The sequence below is a fragment of the Mustela nigripes genome, chromosome 13 (genome assembly GCF_022355385.1).
Source record: "Mustela nigripes isolate SB6536 chromosome 13, MUSNIG.SB6536, whole genome shotgun sequence".
NCBI lineage: Eukaryota > Metazoa > Chordata > Mammalia > Carnivora > Mustelidae > Mustela > Mustela nigripes.
The window spans coordinates 108,931,247-108,945,900 of NC_081569.1; the positions used below are offsets into that span (position 1 = coordinate 108,931,247).

Genomic DNA, 14,654 nt, shown 5'->3' on the forward strand with positions numbered 1-14,654 from the left:
GGGGGGGGGGGCGGGGGGAGGAGAGGTAGAGTAAATGGGCGGCATCGTCAGAAGCCTTTGCAGGTAAATCAGACAAGTGGGACGGGCGCTCCCTCTCCCGCACCCCACCCCACCCCACCGCACCCCTTGCCTGCGCCGGCCAGGCCTTCCCGAAGCCGGTGTTCTGCAGGTTCCTGAGGAAGACCTGGAAGAGGAAAGGAAGCGGGCGAGCCGAGGTGCTGGAGAGACGAAGTTACCTTGAAGCTTCTGGGGAAGAATCCGAAGATGATCTGTGGTTTCGAGGGGAGACCGGTGTGAGGGCCGCAGCGGGGGCGGGTGGCGGGACCGGGACGTGCGGGGGGAGGTCCGGACAGCGGCGGGGAGCCCGGGGCGACGGCTGTCCGGCGCGGCGTCCCTCCGGTTCCGCGGCGGCGGCGCCTCTAGGCCTCACGGCCGGACCTGAACCTCAGCGCTCCGGCGGTGGCGACGGCGGCGGCAGCCTCACGATCCTCCCCCGCGGGCCCGTCCCATCAAATCGGCACCGACCCCGTTGCGGCTCCGCCGGTGGCTCCTCGCTCACATTCCCGGCGGGCGGCGCCTCTGCTCGTTGCCCCGGACCCGGCGGCGGCGGCGGCGACGACGTGGGGAGGGGGGGAAGGGAGGGAGGAAGAGTGGATCCGCAGCGGCAGCAGGAGAAGGAAGGAGAAGGAGGAGGAGCCGCTGGAGCTGGAGCCGCCGCTGCCAGAGCCGCCCTTTGGTACCCGCGGTGGGTCCCCGTCAATGCCCCTTTCTCTCTCCTATTGTCAATATCACCGGGCGGCTGAGTCCATGGCACACGCGCAACCGAACCTTCTGGCCAGCAGCGCCCGCCTCCGGCGCCCACTCACTGGAGGCTTCAAACGGGAAGCGAGGCCTCATTGGCCCGCGTCCGCCTTCACTCCCATGCCAGCAGGTTCGTCTGAGAGCCGATCAGGGATTGGCGGCGGGGGGGCGGAGAAACAGGAGGGTGGGAAGAGACAAGGCCGAGGATTGGGCTGAGGCGAGAAGGACCCGGATGCAGCCGCGATCTCCGGCCGCGCTGCTGCAGCTTCCGCCAGGCGGGTGGGTAGACTGTAGTACGGGAGCACTGCAGCCCCTAGGCCGTTGAGGAGCTCCTGAAACCCGGGAGGTGTGCGACTGATAGATCAATGGGATGGCTGGGTTTCCACGCAATGCGGCTTCTCTGGGCGGCGGTTGTCTTCAGCGAGAGGATTCCAAGGGCAAGGGTCGGCTGAGGGTGGGGAGGCCCCTGGGCCTTGGATCCGCCCCCTTCAGCAGCTAGGCTGGCCCGTCTGGGCTTGAAGAGCCCCAACTCGGGACGGGTACCAGCGCTGAAATAAGCGCAGAAAGAAGGAAGATGTCCCGCCCGCGCCTGTGCACCACTGTGTCAATGGGCCCCTTGCAGCACGCCCTGAAACCTCCAGCAGTCGCTCTCCCCTGAAGCTTGTGGGAGTCCTGGCACCGAAATCTGAGCCTCTGGGCCTGGGCCAAGGGTTGGGTATCGCTTCGAATTCTGACTCACCTCGTCTCCGTTTCCCTAAACCTTTCTTTGAGTATCAGCTCCCTGAAGCTCCTGCAAGCCTCGATAGCGGCTAGCCCAGTGTAGCTCTTGCAGGAGGGATCGCTGTCCCTGTGCTCTGCAATCATTTATCCGGATCAGCTACGTGGGCCCTCCTGCTGCACGGAGCTCAAGGAAACCCAGCTCCAGACTGCACAGGCTTTGTGAGATTTTAATTGGCAAACTGGATCCGAAAGAGTTTATGGAGAAAACTTCTCTGAACTCTAGCTAGACAAGTAATAAAATACTTAGGGATGTGTTTACGTGCTTGGGGAGCCCAAACCCAAATGGTGCAATTCCAGATAATGTTACTGGGGCTCTTCGTTCCACTTGAATGCATGCGGGGCACATCTTTTTTGGGGGTTGGGAGGGGTGGGCTTGAGGCAGCAAGAAACAAATTCTTTTTTTTTTTTTTTAGGAAGAAACAAATTCTTTATGGTAACTACTAATGACAGATCACCAGTTGCTGAAAACTTGGAAGACGAAAAATATTTTCTAACTTTTATAAACCATGTTAACATTTTGATGTACTTCCCTCCAGTGTTTTTTTTTCCTTTAATTTTGTATGTTTTGTTCTCTAGCCTAGTTTTTCCCCCTCAGCGTTTTATCATGTTTTCTATACAGTTAAGAAATAAGACTATGTACCATATGTACAAGTAACAACAACAGCAACAAAATGCATTTCTTGTTTGTTTTAACAGTGAGGTGTTGCAAATTTTTATTCACACTCCCGTAAATGGATCTTGAGTGAAAAATAAAATTGTGTGCCATGAAAGATTTTTTTTAAAAATCCGTCTTGAACAAATGGGAAACAGGAAAAGATCACTTTCTTAAATAGAAGTGGTTTCCTCCTACTGAATCCAGATGATTGCCCACTGTATAGATAGTACCCATTTTTGCCCTGCAAAGTTCATCACTAGGCCTTATAAAAGTGGCCTTCCTTGCATCTCGGTTTCATATACCAGTCTCCATGAAAAGTTCAGGGTCCCAGCCATGCAGAACTTTTATGCTCAGTCTCTGACTGAGGGAAATGCAGAATTAAAACCAAGGAAGATTTTAAAGCCAACTCCATTTCCCTTGGCAACAGTTGGACCGTCAAAGAGTAGTGCACGTTTGAAATGCTCACAGCTGTTGCTTAGAACATTTCACATTTTGCAGAGTGGGGATTTTGCTTGAAAATTATGGATCTCTATAAAGAATTCATTTCAAAACTCTTTCATTTTCTAGAAAATGGCTGAGTAACTGAAATGAGCAGGTCTTTTAAAATGGGAACATCCTTGCCTATGTGAGAAATTGTTCCTTGGACAATATTTTCTAAAGGAGGTCCATGCAAGCCAGGGTTGTCTATGTTCCAGGAATAGTACAAGGCAATCCATTTGGAAAGCAGAAGAAGAAAATATGGAGACATCTGCTTATGCTTAATTCTAATTGAAAAGTAGTCCTTTAGATCAATTAATATTTTATATACAGAATAAGTGACCCTGTACTCAGTCCATGGAATCATCTCTTGACCTAGAACAGCATAGGAGATGTCCTCAAGGAAAACTGGAAGTTACCCATTTCCAGGGGTGGGCAGTGGAAATCCCACCCAGTCAGTCCCGGTCAACAGGTAGTGACTAATTGCAACTTGCTAGGTTCAACTTAGTGGATTTACTGATGGTTTTACCCAGGCTTGATTTAACCTGTAGAGAACAGACATACACCTTTACCAGGGTCCTTTGCAAATAAACCACAGGAAAACAAACACTGCAGAACACTTCTAATACTAGATCTTTGACAGCCACATTTCAAAGTTAAAATAACAACCTAATAAATCTAACCAAGTTTCTAAGAAAATATATATCAAATTCATCAATGAGATTATTTGAATGAGGATTTATATCCACTGTCATTGACAATGCCTTTTACCATACGCATATATTTTGACTGAATCATAAATGAAAGCTTGTACTTTATAAGCAAATATACATATCTTTGGTTAGAAATTGCTTCCAAAAAATATACTGATGGGAATAAATGATCAAAAAAAGTTTAGAGACTTGTTACTCAAAAAATATATATATATATACAAAAAAAAATAAAATACCTTACAGTCATCTGGGAAGCCATTATCGAGTGACAAAACACTGTTCATTACTATCAGATGAAAGAGCTCACTTCCCAGATACCAAGGCTGAGCTTATCGTGGATCTACTGAGACTATCAAATGGTGGCTGACTGGTGAACTAAAGAAGGGTCAGATAATAAGCAGAAACATCATCAAACCAATTCTCAGCCACCAGAGGAGAAAAAGATCTGCACTGACAAGACATCACAGAGGTGGACAAGCCCAATGTTTGTGTTGGGGAAGTGGGCTTTGGGCTGAGAGGGAAGAAAGATGAAAAAGCCTGAGGCAAGAGCTGCTCTCTGGAAAAACAAGAAAATTACACAGCTAGTGTAGACACAGGACTGTGCTGTAATATTTCTCTGAGCCACATTTATCTACACTGGCAACACCCTGAGCAGTGACATTTTCCTGGGTCACAATTTAAGTTTTGTTTTGTTTTATTTTTTTTTTTAAGATTGATTGATTGATTTGACAGACAGAAGTTACAAGTAGGCAGAGAGAGAGAGGAGGAAGCAGGCTCCCTGCTGAGCAGAGAGCCCGATGCGGGGCTCGATTCCAGGACCCTGGAATCGTGACCTGGGCCGAAGGCCAGAGGCTTTAACCCACTGAGCCACCCAGGCGCCCCTGTTTTGTTTTATTTTTTTTAGAGAGGGAGAGAGGGCATAAGCAGGAGCGGCAGAGGGAGAAGGAGAGAAAATTTCAAGCAGACTCCACGGTGGGCACAGAAGCCAATATGGGGCTCGATCCCACAACCCCAAGATCATGACCTAAACTGAAACCAACTTAACCAACTGTGCCACCCAGCACCCTACTTAGGTCACACTGTAAATAGTACAATCGCGTTTTCAGATGCGCCTCTGGGTGATAGGTTATTCATGGCTTTCCATGTGATTAATGTGTATAATCATTGCTTGAGATTGAAAATATTTAGGTACTCCAGTTTCCTACCTAGCAGTGAGAGATCCTAGGTCACTGATGGATCAAGACAATGGGGAAAGAGAAAGTCAGCTTCAAGTGCACTTTGGTTTGCACGGGATAAAACAAAATAACATACCACAACAATTTTGCTTTTAAGACAGTTAAATTATACAATTAAATGAACTAAAGCTATAACTAATTATAAGCACAATGCTGATTACACAGACTCTGGAATCAGATTTACCTGAGGTGGAATCCCAGCTCACACAGTCAGGAGCTGGGACAAATTATTCATTTGTCATACCCTTGGTTTCCTGGCCTGTAAATGGACAGACTCATATTTCCTAACTCCTGGGGCAGTCATCAGATTTTCATGAGGTTATGCATTTACTATATGACACATGTCTGCACGTGTTCACTGCTCAACAAACACTAGTTATGACCATAATCATCCACTTTGTTTGTATTTTAATGGTTGCTATCCATCTAGAAACTTCTAGAAAGGTTTTTTCCCCCTCGAAATTTTATTCTGGCGTGTCCCATTGTGACAGGAAGAAAACAAGAAGCAAGGAAACGAGGCATGCCTTTCAATCCACTTCCATGCTAAATTATAGACTGTGTGTGAAAGCATTCATTAGCAATAACAAGAATTTGCATCTTACAATATCCATATACTTCTAAAAGTGAAAAAATGGTCATTTGACTTAACATCCTTTCAGAGCTTTATCTTCTTTTCTAATTGACATTCCTTTAAAAGAGGCCCAAACTATTTTTGCTCTAAACTTAGCTATTTCTCTTCCTCTCTATAACCTGCAGAATGGCACTAGAAACAAGGTCCTGATTTCTGTCCTAGCCCTGCCCTTAGTAATAGCCTAGACTTGATGTGGTAGATATCTGCTTCCCGTCCACCGCTGCCTTTCCTTGGAGGATCACACCACTTCCCTCATGTGATCCTGGTGGACAGGTAATAACCACACTGCTAATATCTTTCCTCCCTGCAGAGAGGAAAGTACAGGACCCAAGGAGATCAAATCCAAGATTTCCTCTCTGAATGTTGGGAGAGGGATACCTTTCTTCCTCTTGGAACAAACAACCGTAGAAAGGATGTAAATTAGAGCTACATGTCATCATTATCCTCTTCTTCCTCCATCTTGGAGGAATCCAGTACAGTAGAGGTAACTTTGGAAAATGCCAGGTTTTAACAACACAGTTGGAACTGCTGGATCCAGTTCTGTTTGAAGGTAGTTTCAATTATATGAGCCCATAAATTCCCTTTTTTGTTTAAGCTACTTTGGAGTTGAGGTTCTATAACATATGCCCCCAAAGAATCCTGGCTTATAAGACACAGGCAAGTCACTTAACCTCACCAAGCCTCACCTTAGACCCTGGATCTGGGGTTTTCTAGGAGTTGCACTAAATGAAATATTTAGACGAAATCTGATCTTAAGCATGAAAGGCAACCATTTAAAGAGACCCTGCCAATAATTCTTTCTTAATGTAATTCCTCAAGTCTAATTTGTTTGTTGGCTTTTATTTTTAAGACTCGAAGCAGATATTCTTAAGAATTATACTTTTAGGGATGCCTGGGTGGCTCAGTTGATTAAGCGTCTGCCTTCACCCCAGGTCATGATCCCAAAGTCCTGGGATTGAGCCCCGCATCAGGCTCCTTGCTCAGCAAGGAGCCTGTTTCTACCCCTGCCTGCTGCTCCTCCTGCTTGTGCTCTCTCTCTAACAGATAAATAAAATCTTAAAAAAAAAAAAAAAAAAGAATTATACTTTTAGAATTAAGTGCCCCTAAAATACACCTGCATGAGAAGAAACAGTACAGTGATCTACCAAACATGCAAATGAGCTTTCTTCTTAGCAAACTACTGCTTTTCAATAGTTTGTTTTACTGCATCCCTTAAAACACCAAGGCCAGGGACGCCTGGGTGGCTCAGTCATTAAGAGTCTGCCTTCGGCTCGGGTAATGATCCCAGGGTCTTGGGATACAGTCCCACATCAGGCTCCTTGCTCTACAGGAACCCTGCTTCTCCTCCCACTCCCCCTATTTGTGTTCCCTCTCTCACTGTGTCTCTCTCTGTCAAATAAATAAATAAAATCTTAAAAAAAAAAAAAAAAAGACAAACACCAAGGCCAGATTTCAGGAAATGCAGCCTATGGTTGAATGTTGCATCTAGGGTTCCATTACTCTATTGAAGAGAGAGAACATTATTTTGAAGGTATCAATAGAGTAAAGCCTATGAACATAGGGTAAATTTCTGCTAAAATGTTCTAAGAGGGCAAGATAACCAAAGAAGGTGAAAACTTAAATCTGAGCACACTGTTATTAAAACAAAATAAACCAATAAGGACAACATATACAATCTTCTATGGTTCACTTTAATATGCACTATTTAATTGGAACCTTAATGCTGTAGATACATAGTATTTCTTTTTTAAGATTTATTTATTTATTTGAGAGAGAGAGAGAGAAAGCCTGCAGGTGAGAGTGAGTCCAGGGGAGGGGCAGAAGGGGAGAGAGAGAATCTCCAGCTGACTCCCCACGGAGCCGTGAGCCCAATGCAGAGCTCAATCTCATGACCCCTAGATCATGACCTGAGCTGAAAATAAGAGTCAGACGCTTAACCAACCAAGCCACACAGGTGCCCTTGTAGATACATAGTATTTCTAATTTATAAATAAAAAACATGAGGATCAGAGAAGTTATCCAGTGTCATACAACTAGTAACTAGTAAAACTACAATTTGAACCCAGATCTTCCAAGGGCCAGGTTGTTGGTTTTTTGTTTGTTTGTTTTGTTTTTTAAGATTTTATCTATTGGAAGGAGAGAGAGAGAGAGAGAGAGAGCACAAGCAGGGCAGGGGGAGGGGCAAGGGAGAGGAAAAAGCAGACTCCCTGCTGAGCAAGGAGCCTAACAGGGGGCTTGATCCCAGGACCCTGAGATCATGACCTGAGTCAAAGGCAGATGCTTAAATGACTGAGTCACCCAGGCGTCCCATGGACCAGACCTCCTTATGCTGCATCAAGTTGCCTCTGTCTTTAAATCTTTGCTTGCTAACAATATGTCCAAGTGATTGAATATAAAGCTACTCTTTTCCCCATCACATAGTAGAGACTAGTAAGATACAGAAGTTAAGTGTCTAATAGAAGGTCATAAAGAAAAGAAAGTAGAAATAATGGGCCAAGTCTTCCATCCTCATCAACACAGTCTCCCATTCATTGAACACTGAGCCAGAAACTATGGCAGACATTTTGTATGTATTCTTTTCACAATAACCCATTGGTGTAGGAACTTTGGTCCCATTTTACAGATGCAAAAAGTAAGACACAGAAAGTTTAGTTTTTTTCCCAACGTTATACATCTAGTAAGGGGCAGAATCTGGGCAGGAGTTAAGACTAGAAGGCACTGAAATTCTAAACTATCTTACTGCCTGTCCCACTGGAAATCTTCTACACAATCAGGTTTTTATATAATGCTGTGTTAGCATATATATAAAATGTCAAGGCTTTCCACTCATTTCCCTTGGTATTTGTCTCTCTGCAAAATAACAAAGAACACCCATCTGTCTTCTTGAGAAGCATACTTTGTTGGTAGAGTAAGGTTACCATATGGATTCAAGTCAACCTTCTTTTTCAAAAGAGTTTTTTTTTTTTTTTTTTTTTTTAGAATTTAGATTTAAAGAGCTTTGAAAACAAGGATGATGGCCATAGTCACCTCAAGTATTTGAAACTGTTTTGTTTGATGGTTCTTCTAAGTCAAGAAAGTTTATAGTCTCAGATTTGGAAGGTTAGTGACCCAGTTAACATACCAGTTGGCAACTAGAACAAAGTACTTATGAAAAAGTATTTTTGAAATAAAAAGCATTGGGAGAGATTCAGTCAAAGTACAAAATTCTAGCTGTCTTGACCTTCCAGGGAAAAAAAGTTATAATTAACTACCACTCATGGGTCCCACAGGCTGACTGTGGCAAATGCTCCACGTCAAGAGAAATCCTCATCACGATGGTCAGACATTTCAATAAGCCTTTCAAACACTTAATATAGGAGAACTCTCATAACCAAAACTTTCATTATTTAATTTAATCATTCCCTCATGCATTCATTCCAAACATTTAAGTCCCTACCTACCCTGGGCCCTGGGGAAATTCAGATCCGAGTAAGACAGAAATACTCTCTCTCTGCTGTATTTATGAGATGTTATGATCAAGGGCTAATTGTTATGAAAGCCCAAAGCCCAGGGTAAAATCCTGTGACCAGGAGAGGAAAGTGGGAAAAATATTCGGGAAAAAGAGGAGATGATATGTAAGCTGAACTTTGTGACACTCAGAACTCCATTCACTCCTGGCTTGGTACCTGGTTTGTGTTTGTTTGTCTCTTCAGGGTATTCTTTTTTCTTTTCTTTTCTTTTCTTTTCTTTTTTTTAAAGAGTCTTGAGGTCTTTTATTTTCTTTACATTTATCATGCCATGAATTCACAGGGAGTGGGTTCCAGCAGTTCAGGCTCGTTTCCATTGGTTCTCACGAACTGTGTTTCTCCTGGCGGAGCAGGCCAGCGCTTCAGGTGTACCCAAGTACCTTTCTCTTTGGCGTCCTTCTTTTTCTGGTCATTTTCCTTCAGACGCTTCAGGAAGATATCTCGGCTCTTTGAATGTTTAATATGCTCAATGCGTACATTAATTCTCTTGGCAAGAACCTTGCCCTTAACTTGTTTACAACAATGCCAGCAGCATGCTGAGTAACATTGTAGACTCTTCCCGTTTTGCCATGCTAACATTTGTGGAGCACTCCTTTTGAACAGTGCCCGCTCCCTTGATGTCCATAATCTCACCTTTCTTGTAGATTTGCATGCATGCGGACAAAGGAACAAGTCCATGTTTTCTAAAAGGCCTGGAGAACATATAATGGGTACCTCCCCTCTTTCCCTTTGTGTTGGTCATTTTGGACAGTTACTGGAAGATGGCGGTTCCCGCCGAAAGGAAGCCAGGGTATTCTTTATTATGGGCCAGGAATGATCCAAAGGGAGTCACATAGATTATTTTTATTTAATTTGTAAGTGTTCAACCGATTTAGATTCTTCCTTCCATCCCTTCTCACCTTCCCCATACACCTCCAGGCCAGAGTCAGAAAGTAGGATATCCCTCTTCCTTCTCTAAGTGCTGGGATATTTGGGAACAGGCACGGTTCTCTCTCTCTCTCTATTTTTTTAGATTTTGTTTGTTTGTTTATTTATTTATTTATTTATTTATTTATTAGACAGAGAGCGTGAGAGCAGGGAGGGTCCAATGGAGAAGCAGTAAGGAGCCTGATGCAGGATTCGATCCTCGGACTTCCGGGCCAAAGGCAGTCCCTTAAACAACTGAGCAACCCGGGCGCCCCATGGTTCTCTGTTTAGAGTCAGAGCCCAGGAGACTTACCAGGCACTTATGGGACCTGGTGTAAGCGAAGTAGGGGAATTGTTAGAATGTTGGACAGGGCTGTGCTTCACCTCGGTAAGTGGGGACTCACAGCAGACCCTGGGCTCTTTTTTGTTTCTGTCTCTTAATTGTGCTCCAATTTTTTTGTCACACTAAAGAGGGGCTTTCTTTGAGGGCCAGGCCATGTGGTACAAAATGGCAGATCAAGCCCTCATGTTTGCATTGTCTTGATTCCAGAGAGCAGCCAGGAGTTCAGTTGGGATCCCTGGAAGGAGGTCGTGGCCCAGCTCGGGTCAGGTACCTGTGGTAGTCCAGTCAGCTGTGGTCAGGATATCAGTCATGTTGCACAAAATGAATGTTGGGGGCTCTTTGTTAATTCTAGGTGTGCTGGGGAAGAGAAAGTAGAGAATGACCCATTGCTCCAAAATAACACACAGTGATCGTCTATAACACCTTAATTTTTCAAATTAAATTGTTAATAGTAGAATTAATAAACTGAGAATATGAACAATTTTAAGTTTCTTTTTAAAAAGATTTTACTTATTTGAAAGAGGGACAGAAAGTGCATGCATGCCAGAGTGAAGGAGGAACAGAGGGAGAAAACCACAAGCTGACTTTGAGCTGAGTGCAAAGCCACCCACACAGAGCTCAGTCCCACAACCCTGAGATCATGACCTGGGTCAAAACCAAGAGTAGCGGGGTAGCCAACTGAGCTACCCAGGAGCCCCAAATATTTTTAAGTTCTTGATTGCATTCTGCCTGTTTGCCAACATGATTATCTTTTCTCATCCTGTCTAAATTTAGAGGCCTAAAATTTGAAACCGATTATCACTTTCATCTTTTCAACCACAGAGGTAGAATAGTTAAAATATTTTCCACACATTTGATAGTCATTTATATTTATTTTTCTGCAAATTATCTAGTGCTGTTCTTTGGTTCTATTATAGTTTTATTGTTTTTGTGATTTACTTAAATCCATTTTTTATATGTTGAATTTTACATAGAGAAGCATACCATAATTCCTTGGAGGTTTCTTTCATTGCTAAGCAAAGTTCTTAAAAAGTCTTTCCCTTAAAAATTCCTCCTCCTGAAAATCTTTCAAAGATACTCCTAAGGTTCATCAAGGATATTTATTGCAGAATTTTAATAACAAAAAATAGAAACAACCTAAGTATGTATCAGTTGAGGGATAGTATAATTATAGCATATTCATGTCATGGAATATTATATAGCCATTAAATATGAGGGAGATGTATATATATATATATATTTGTTTGGAGAGGTGTCAATGATATTAAGTGAAAAAAAGCCAGAATTACAGAATTATGTGTAAAACAGTACCCTATTTATACTAGGAAAAACATAATATATGAAATATAGAGTTACCTAGAGAAGGCAAATATCAAAAATAAGCCTGGAAAGATATACTTGGAATTGTGACTGGTGAATTCCTTTCATCATGGTTTGGAGTTAATGATTAAATTATGTATTTAGATATTGTTTTAATTTTTTAAAAAGATTTACTTATTTATTTTTAGAGATAGCACAAGTGGAGGGGCAGAGGGAGAAGGAGAGAGAACCTCAAGCAGACACCATACTCAGTGCGAGCCCAATGGCAGGCTCAGTCTCACGACCCTGAGATCATGACCTGAGCTGAAACCAAGAGTCAGATGCTTAATGTCCTATACCACTCAGATGCCCTTTGTTTTAATTTTTCATAGGGAATACATATTACCTTTAAACTTTATTTCATGCTGTGTCCAGGTCGCTCAGTCCATTAAGGGTCTGACTTTGGCCTAGGTCATGATCTCACATCTGGAGAATAAGGCCCTATGTCAGTGTTTCTGCTCAGCAGGGAGTCTGCCTGCCTCTCCCTCTGCCCCTTTCCCACCTCCTCAAATAAATTAATTAATTAAATTTTTTTTAAACTTTATTTCACAAAACATTTTAGACATACAAATCATTGAGTGAATAATATAACGTATAACCATGTACCTACCACACAGCTCTAGAAATAAATACCAGCACAGTGGAAGCCTCTTGTGTAACCTTTTCCATCACATTCCTTCTGTCTCAGAGGTTACCATGCCCCTAAATTGGGTGCTTTTTAGTCCTATGATGTCATACCTTTACTAAATACGTACATATTCTTAAACAGCATGTAATATTTTTGCATATTTTAGGATTGTAAATAATTGTTATATTTTGTAGCTTATTTTTTCACTTAACATGATATGCTTTTTTTTTTTTTTAATTTTCTTTATTTGAGAGAGAGAGCCACCACAAGTTCAGGGGAGGGGGAGGGAGAAGCAGACTCCCCACTGAGTAGGGACTCCAATGTGGGGCTCGATCCCAGGACCCCAGGATCATAACCCGAGCCAAAGGTAGACATTTAACTGACTGAGCCCGCCAGGCACCCCATGGTGTGCTTTAAATTTAACCATGTTAATACAGATACTTCAGATAATTCCCTTTCCCTGTTACAGAGTATTCCATTTACAAATGTTCTGCAGTTTGTTCATATGGTTTTGTGATGGTAGGTTTCCAGCATTTTACTATTTTGAACAGTGGTGCTATGAGCATTTCTAGGCCCATATCCATGTGTATGGTTCTCAAGTTCATGTGTGTGTGTGTGTGTGTGTGTGTCTAGCAGTAGAATCAGGTCATAGGGTATGTGCTTCACCCTCACAAAATAGGGACAAATTGCTTTCCTCAATGTTTGTACCAATTTACATTCCCAGCAGCAGTGTATTAGAGGTTTTGTCATTCTAAAAACTCCTTAACCCACTCAGAGAGCAGACATTTATCTCTATATATTTTCTTCTCATTTTTGTTTTATGTGTCTCTTACAGTATACTCTTTAATTGAGCTTGAACTAATTTTGCTATAAGTTGTGACATGGGACCTAAAATGACTTATTTTTTTTTTTTGGACAGACAGAGATCACAAGTAGGCAGAGAAGCAGACAGAGAGAGGGAGAGGAGGAAGCAGGCTCCCCGCAGAGCAGAGAGCCCAATGCAGGACTCAATCCCAGGACCCTGAGATCGTGACCTGAGCTGAAGGCAGAAGCTTTAACCCACTGAACCACCCAGGCGCCCCATGACTTTTTTTTTTAAACAAATAACCAATTTTCCCACCATTGTTCATTGACAAGGCAAGTCCTTTTTCATTATACTTTTAAATCTTTCTCATCTGATGGTTGAATTTCTCATCTGGTTGAATTTCAGTATCATTTTGTAGAGTATCCTAAATAACCTATTGAGATTTCATTGTAATTGCATTAGGCCCATGAATTATTTGGGTCTAAAACTGGCATTCAACAGCTCATATCTCCACTCTCAAAATGAAATAATTGAAATAGAATCAAGCATCTTCAGTCTGCTCCCGAAGTCCCCTATTATTTGTATCCGTATTCATCTTTCAGGATCATCATTTTCAGCAGGCCAGTGTCTTCCTTGTCCGCTAAGCTTTCCTTAATTTTTTTCCTACAAACTTTGTTCATGAAGTTCCCTCCAATCAGGAATGCCAACCCTTGGGGGCCCGGGGAGGGGGTCCAGATGGTTGGGCATCTGCCTTCGGCTCAGGTCATGATCTCCAGGTCCTAGGATGGAGTCTTTAAAAAAAGAATACCAACCTTTTCTTCCATTCCCTTTGTTTATTTAAAACTTTTCCTTCTTTCAAGGGCCTGCTAAGCTCTTAGCTAGAGTTAGAGTCCTAAACACGAGTTAGCCCACCATGTTGCATTGCTATTCAGTCTTCCAGTAAGTATGGATTTAATCTCACCAATTCTATGACTGAGTTAACTAAAATAAGACAATGGGAGACAAGAGGAACTTGCCTGGAGAGAAGTCAGGAAGAACAGTTGTTGGTAAGAGAACTTTTACTCCTGTAAACTTGGAGTGGACAGAATAGCAGGACAAGTGGAAGAGAGAGGCTGGAGCTGGTGTCTCAACATCCCACCTTACCCTCCTACGACCAGAAAACAGTGGTGAAGCCAGGTAATAGACAAGTCCGGCATCTGCACCATCAAAATGCCTTGCATTTGAATAGTGCTTCAGGGTTTGCTAATTTGCACACACATCATCTCATTTAACACTTGCAAAACTTTGAAGTAGGTGACATATCTCCATTTCACCAGTGAGGACCCTGAGGATTAGACGTTTAAAGTCCCCAGCTAGGAACTGGTAGGGCCAGCTCTGTGACTCCAACCTTCCAGTGATCCCACTTCATCACTCATACTTCCCGTTGCTTCCGTGTTGACTTCAAAATTTTTCAAATTTTATTTTTAACTGTGGCCAAAAAAAAAAAAAAAAAAAAAAACCCTCACATAATATGAAATTTCCCTCAAACACTTTTAAGTGTATGGTTAATCATGTTAACTATATTGACATCATTCTATAGCAGATCTCTAGAATTTTTTCATCTTGTAAAACTGCACTTCTAGGGGTGCCTGGGTGGCTCAGTAGGTTAAAGCCTCTGCCCTCAGCCTGGGTCATGATCCCAGGGTCCAGGGATTGAGCTCCACATTGGGCTCTCTGCTCAGTGGGGAGCCTGCTTCCCCCACCACCACCCCACCCCCCGCCTGCCTCTCTGCCTACTTGTGATCTCTGTCTGTCAAATAAATAAAATATTTTTTT

The 14,654-nt window shown here is 42.9% G+C and overlaps 2 protein-coding genes and 1 pseudogene across 4 annotated transcripts in view; 1 reads left to right on the forward strand and 2 right to left on the reverse strand.

Annotated features, from left to right (window-relative positions):
• Positions 1–433, reverse strand: part of PPP2R5E (protein phosphatase 2 regulatory subunit B'epsilon) — a 148,772-nt gene extending 148,339 nt beyond the window's left edge. For all 3 annotated transcript variants that reach the window (XM_059373343.1, XM_059373344.1, XM_059373342.1), the window contains exon 1: positions 237–433. The gene's annotated coding sequence lies outside the window, so the exon portion shown is untranslated. The remainder of the gene's footprint in view (positions 1–236) is intronic.
• LOC131999441 (uncharacterized) lies at positions 35–2,251 on the forward strand. Its single transcript, XM_059372150.1, has 4 exons — positions 35–63; positions 170–293; positions 424–931; positions 1,995–2,251. The coding sequence occupies exons 1-4, from the start codon at positions 35–37 to the stop codon at positions 2,234–2,236; spliced, it is 903 nt and encodes a 300-aa protein (XP_059228133.1). The 3' UTR covers positions 2,237–2,251.
• A 6,592-nt stretch (positions 2,252–8,843) lies between these two features.
• The window catches only part of LOC132000018 (large ribosomal subunit protein eL21-like), a 50,115-nt pseudogene continuing 44,304 nt past the window's right edge, over positions 8,844–14,654 (reverse strand).

Coding starts and splice junctions, on each gene's coding strand:
- LOC131999441 (XM_059372150.1), top strand. CDS start 35: ATGGGCGGCATCGTCAGAAGCCTTTGCAG. Junction 64..169: donor ATCGTCAGAAGCCTTTGCAG/GTAAATCAGACA, acceptor GGTGTTCTGCAG/GTTCCTGAGGAAGACCTGGA. Junction 294..423: donor GGTTTCGAGGGGAGACCGGT/GTGAGGGCCGCA, acceptor CGGCGCCTCTAG/GCCTCACGGCCGGACCTGAA.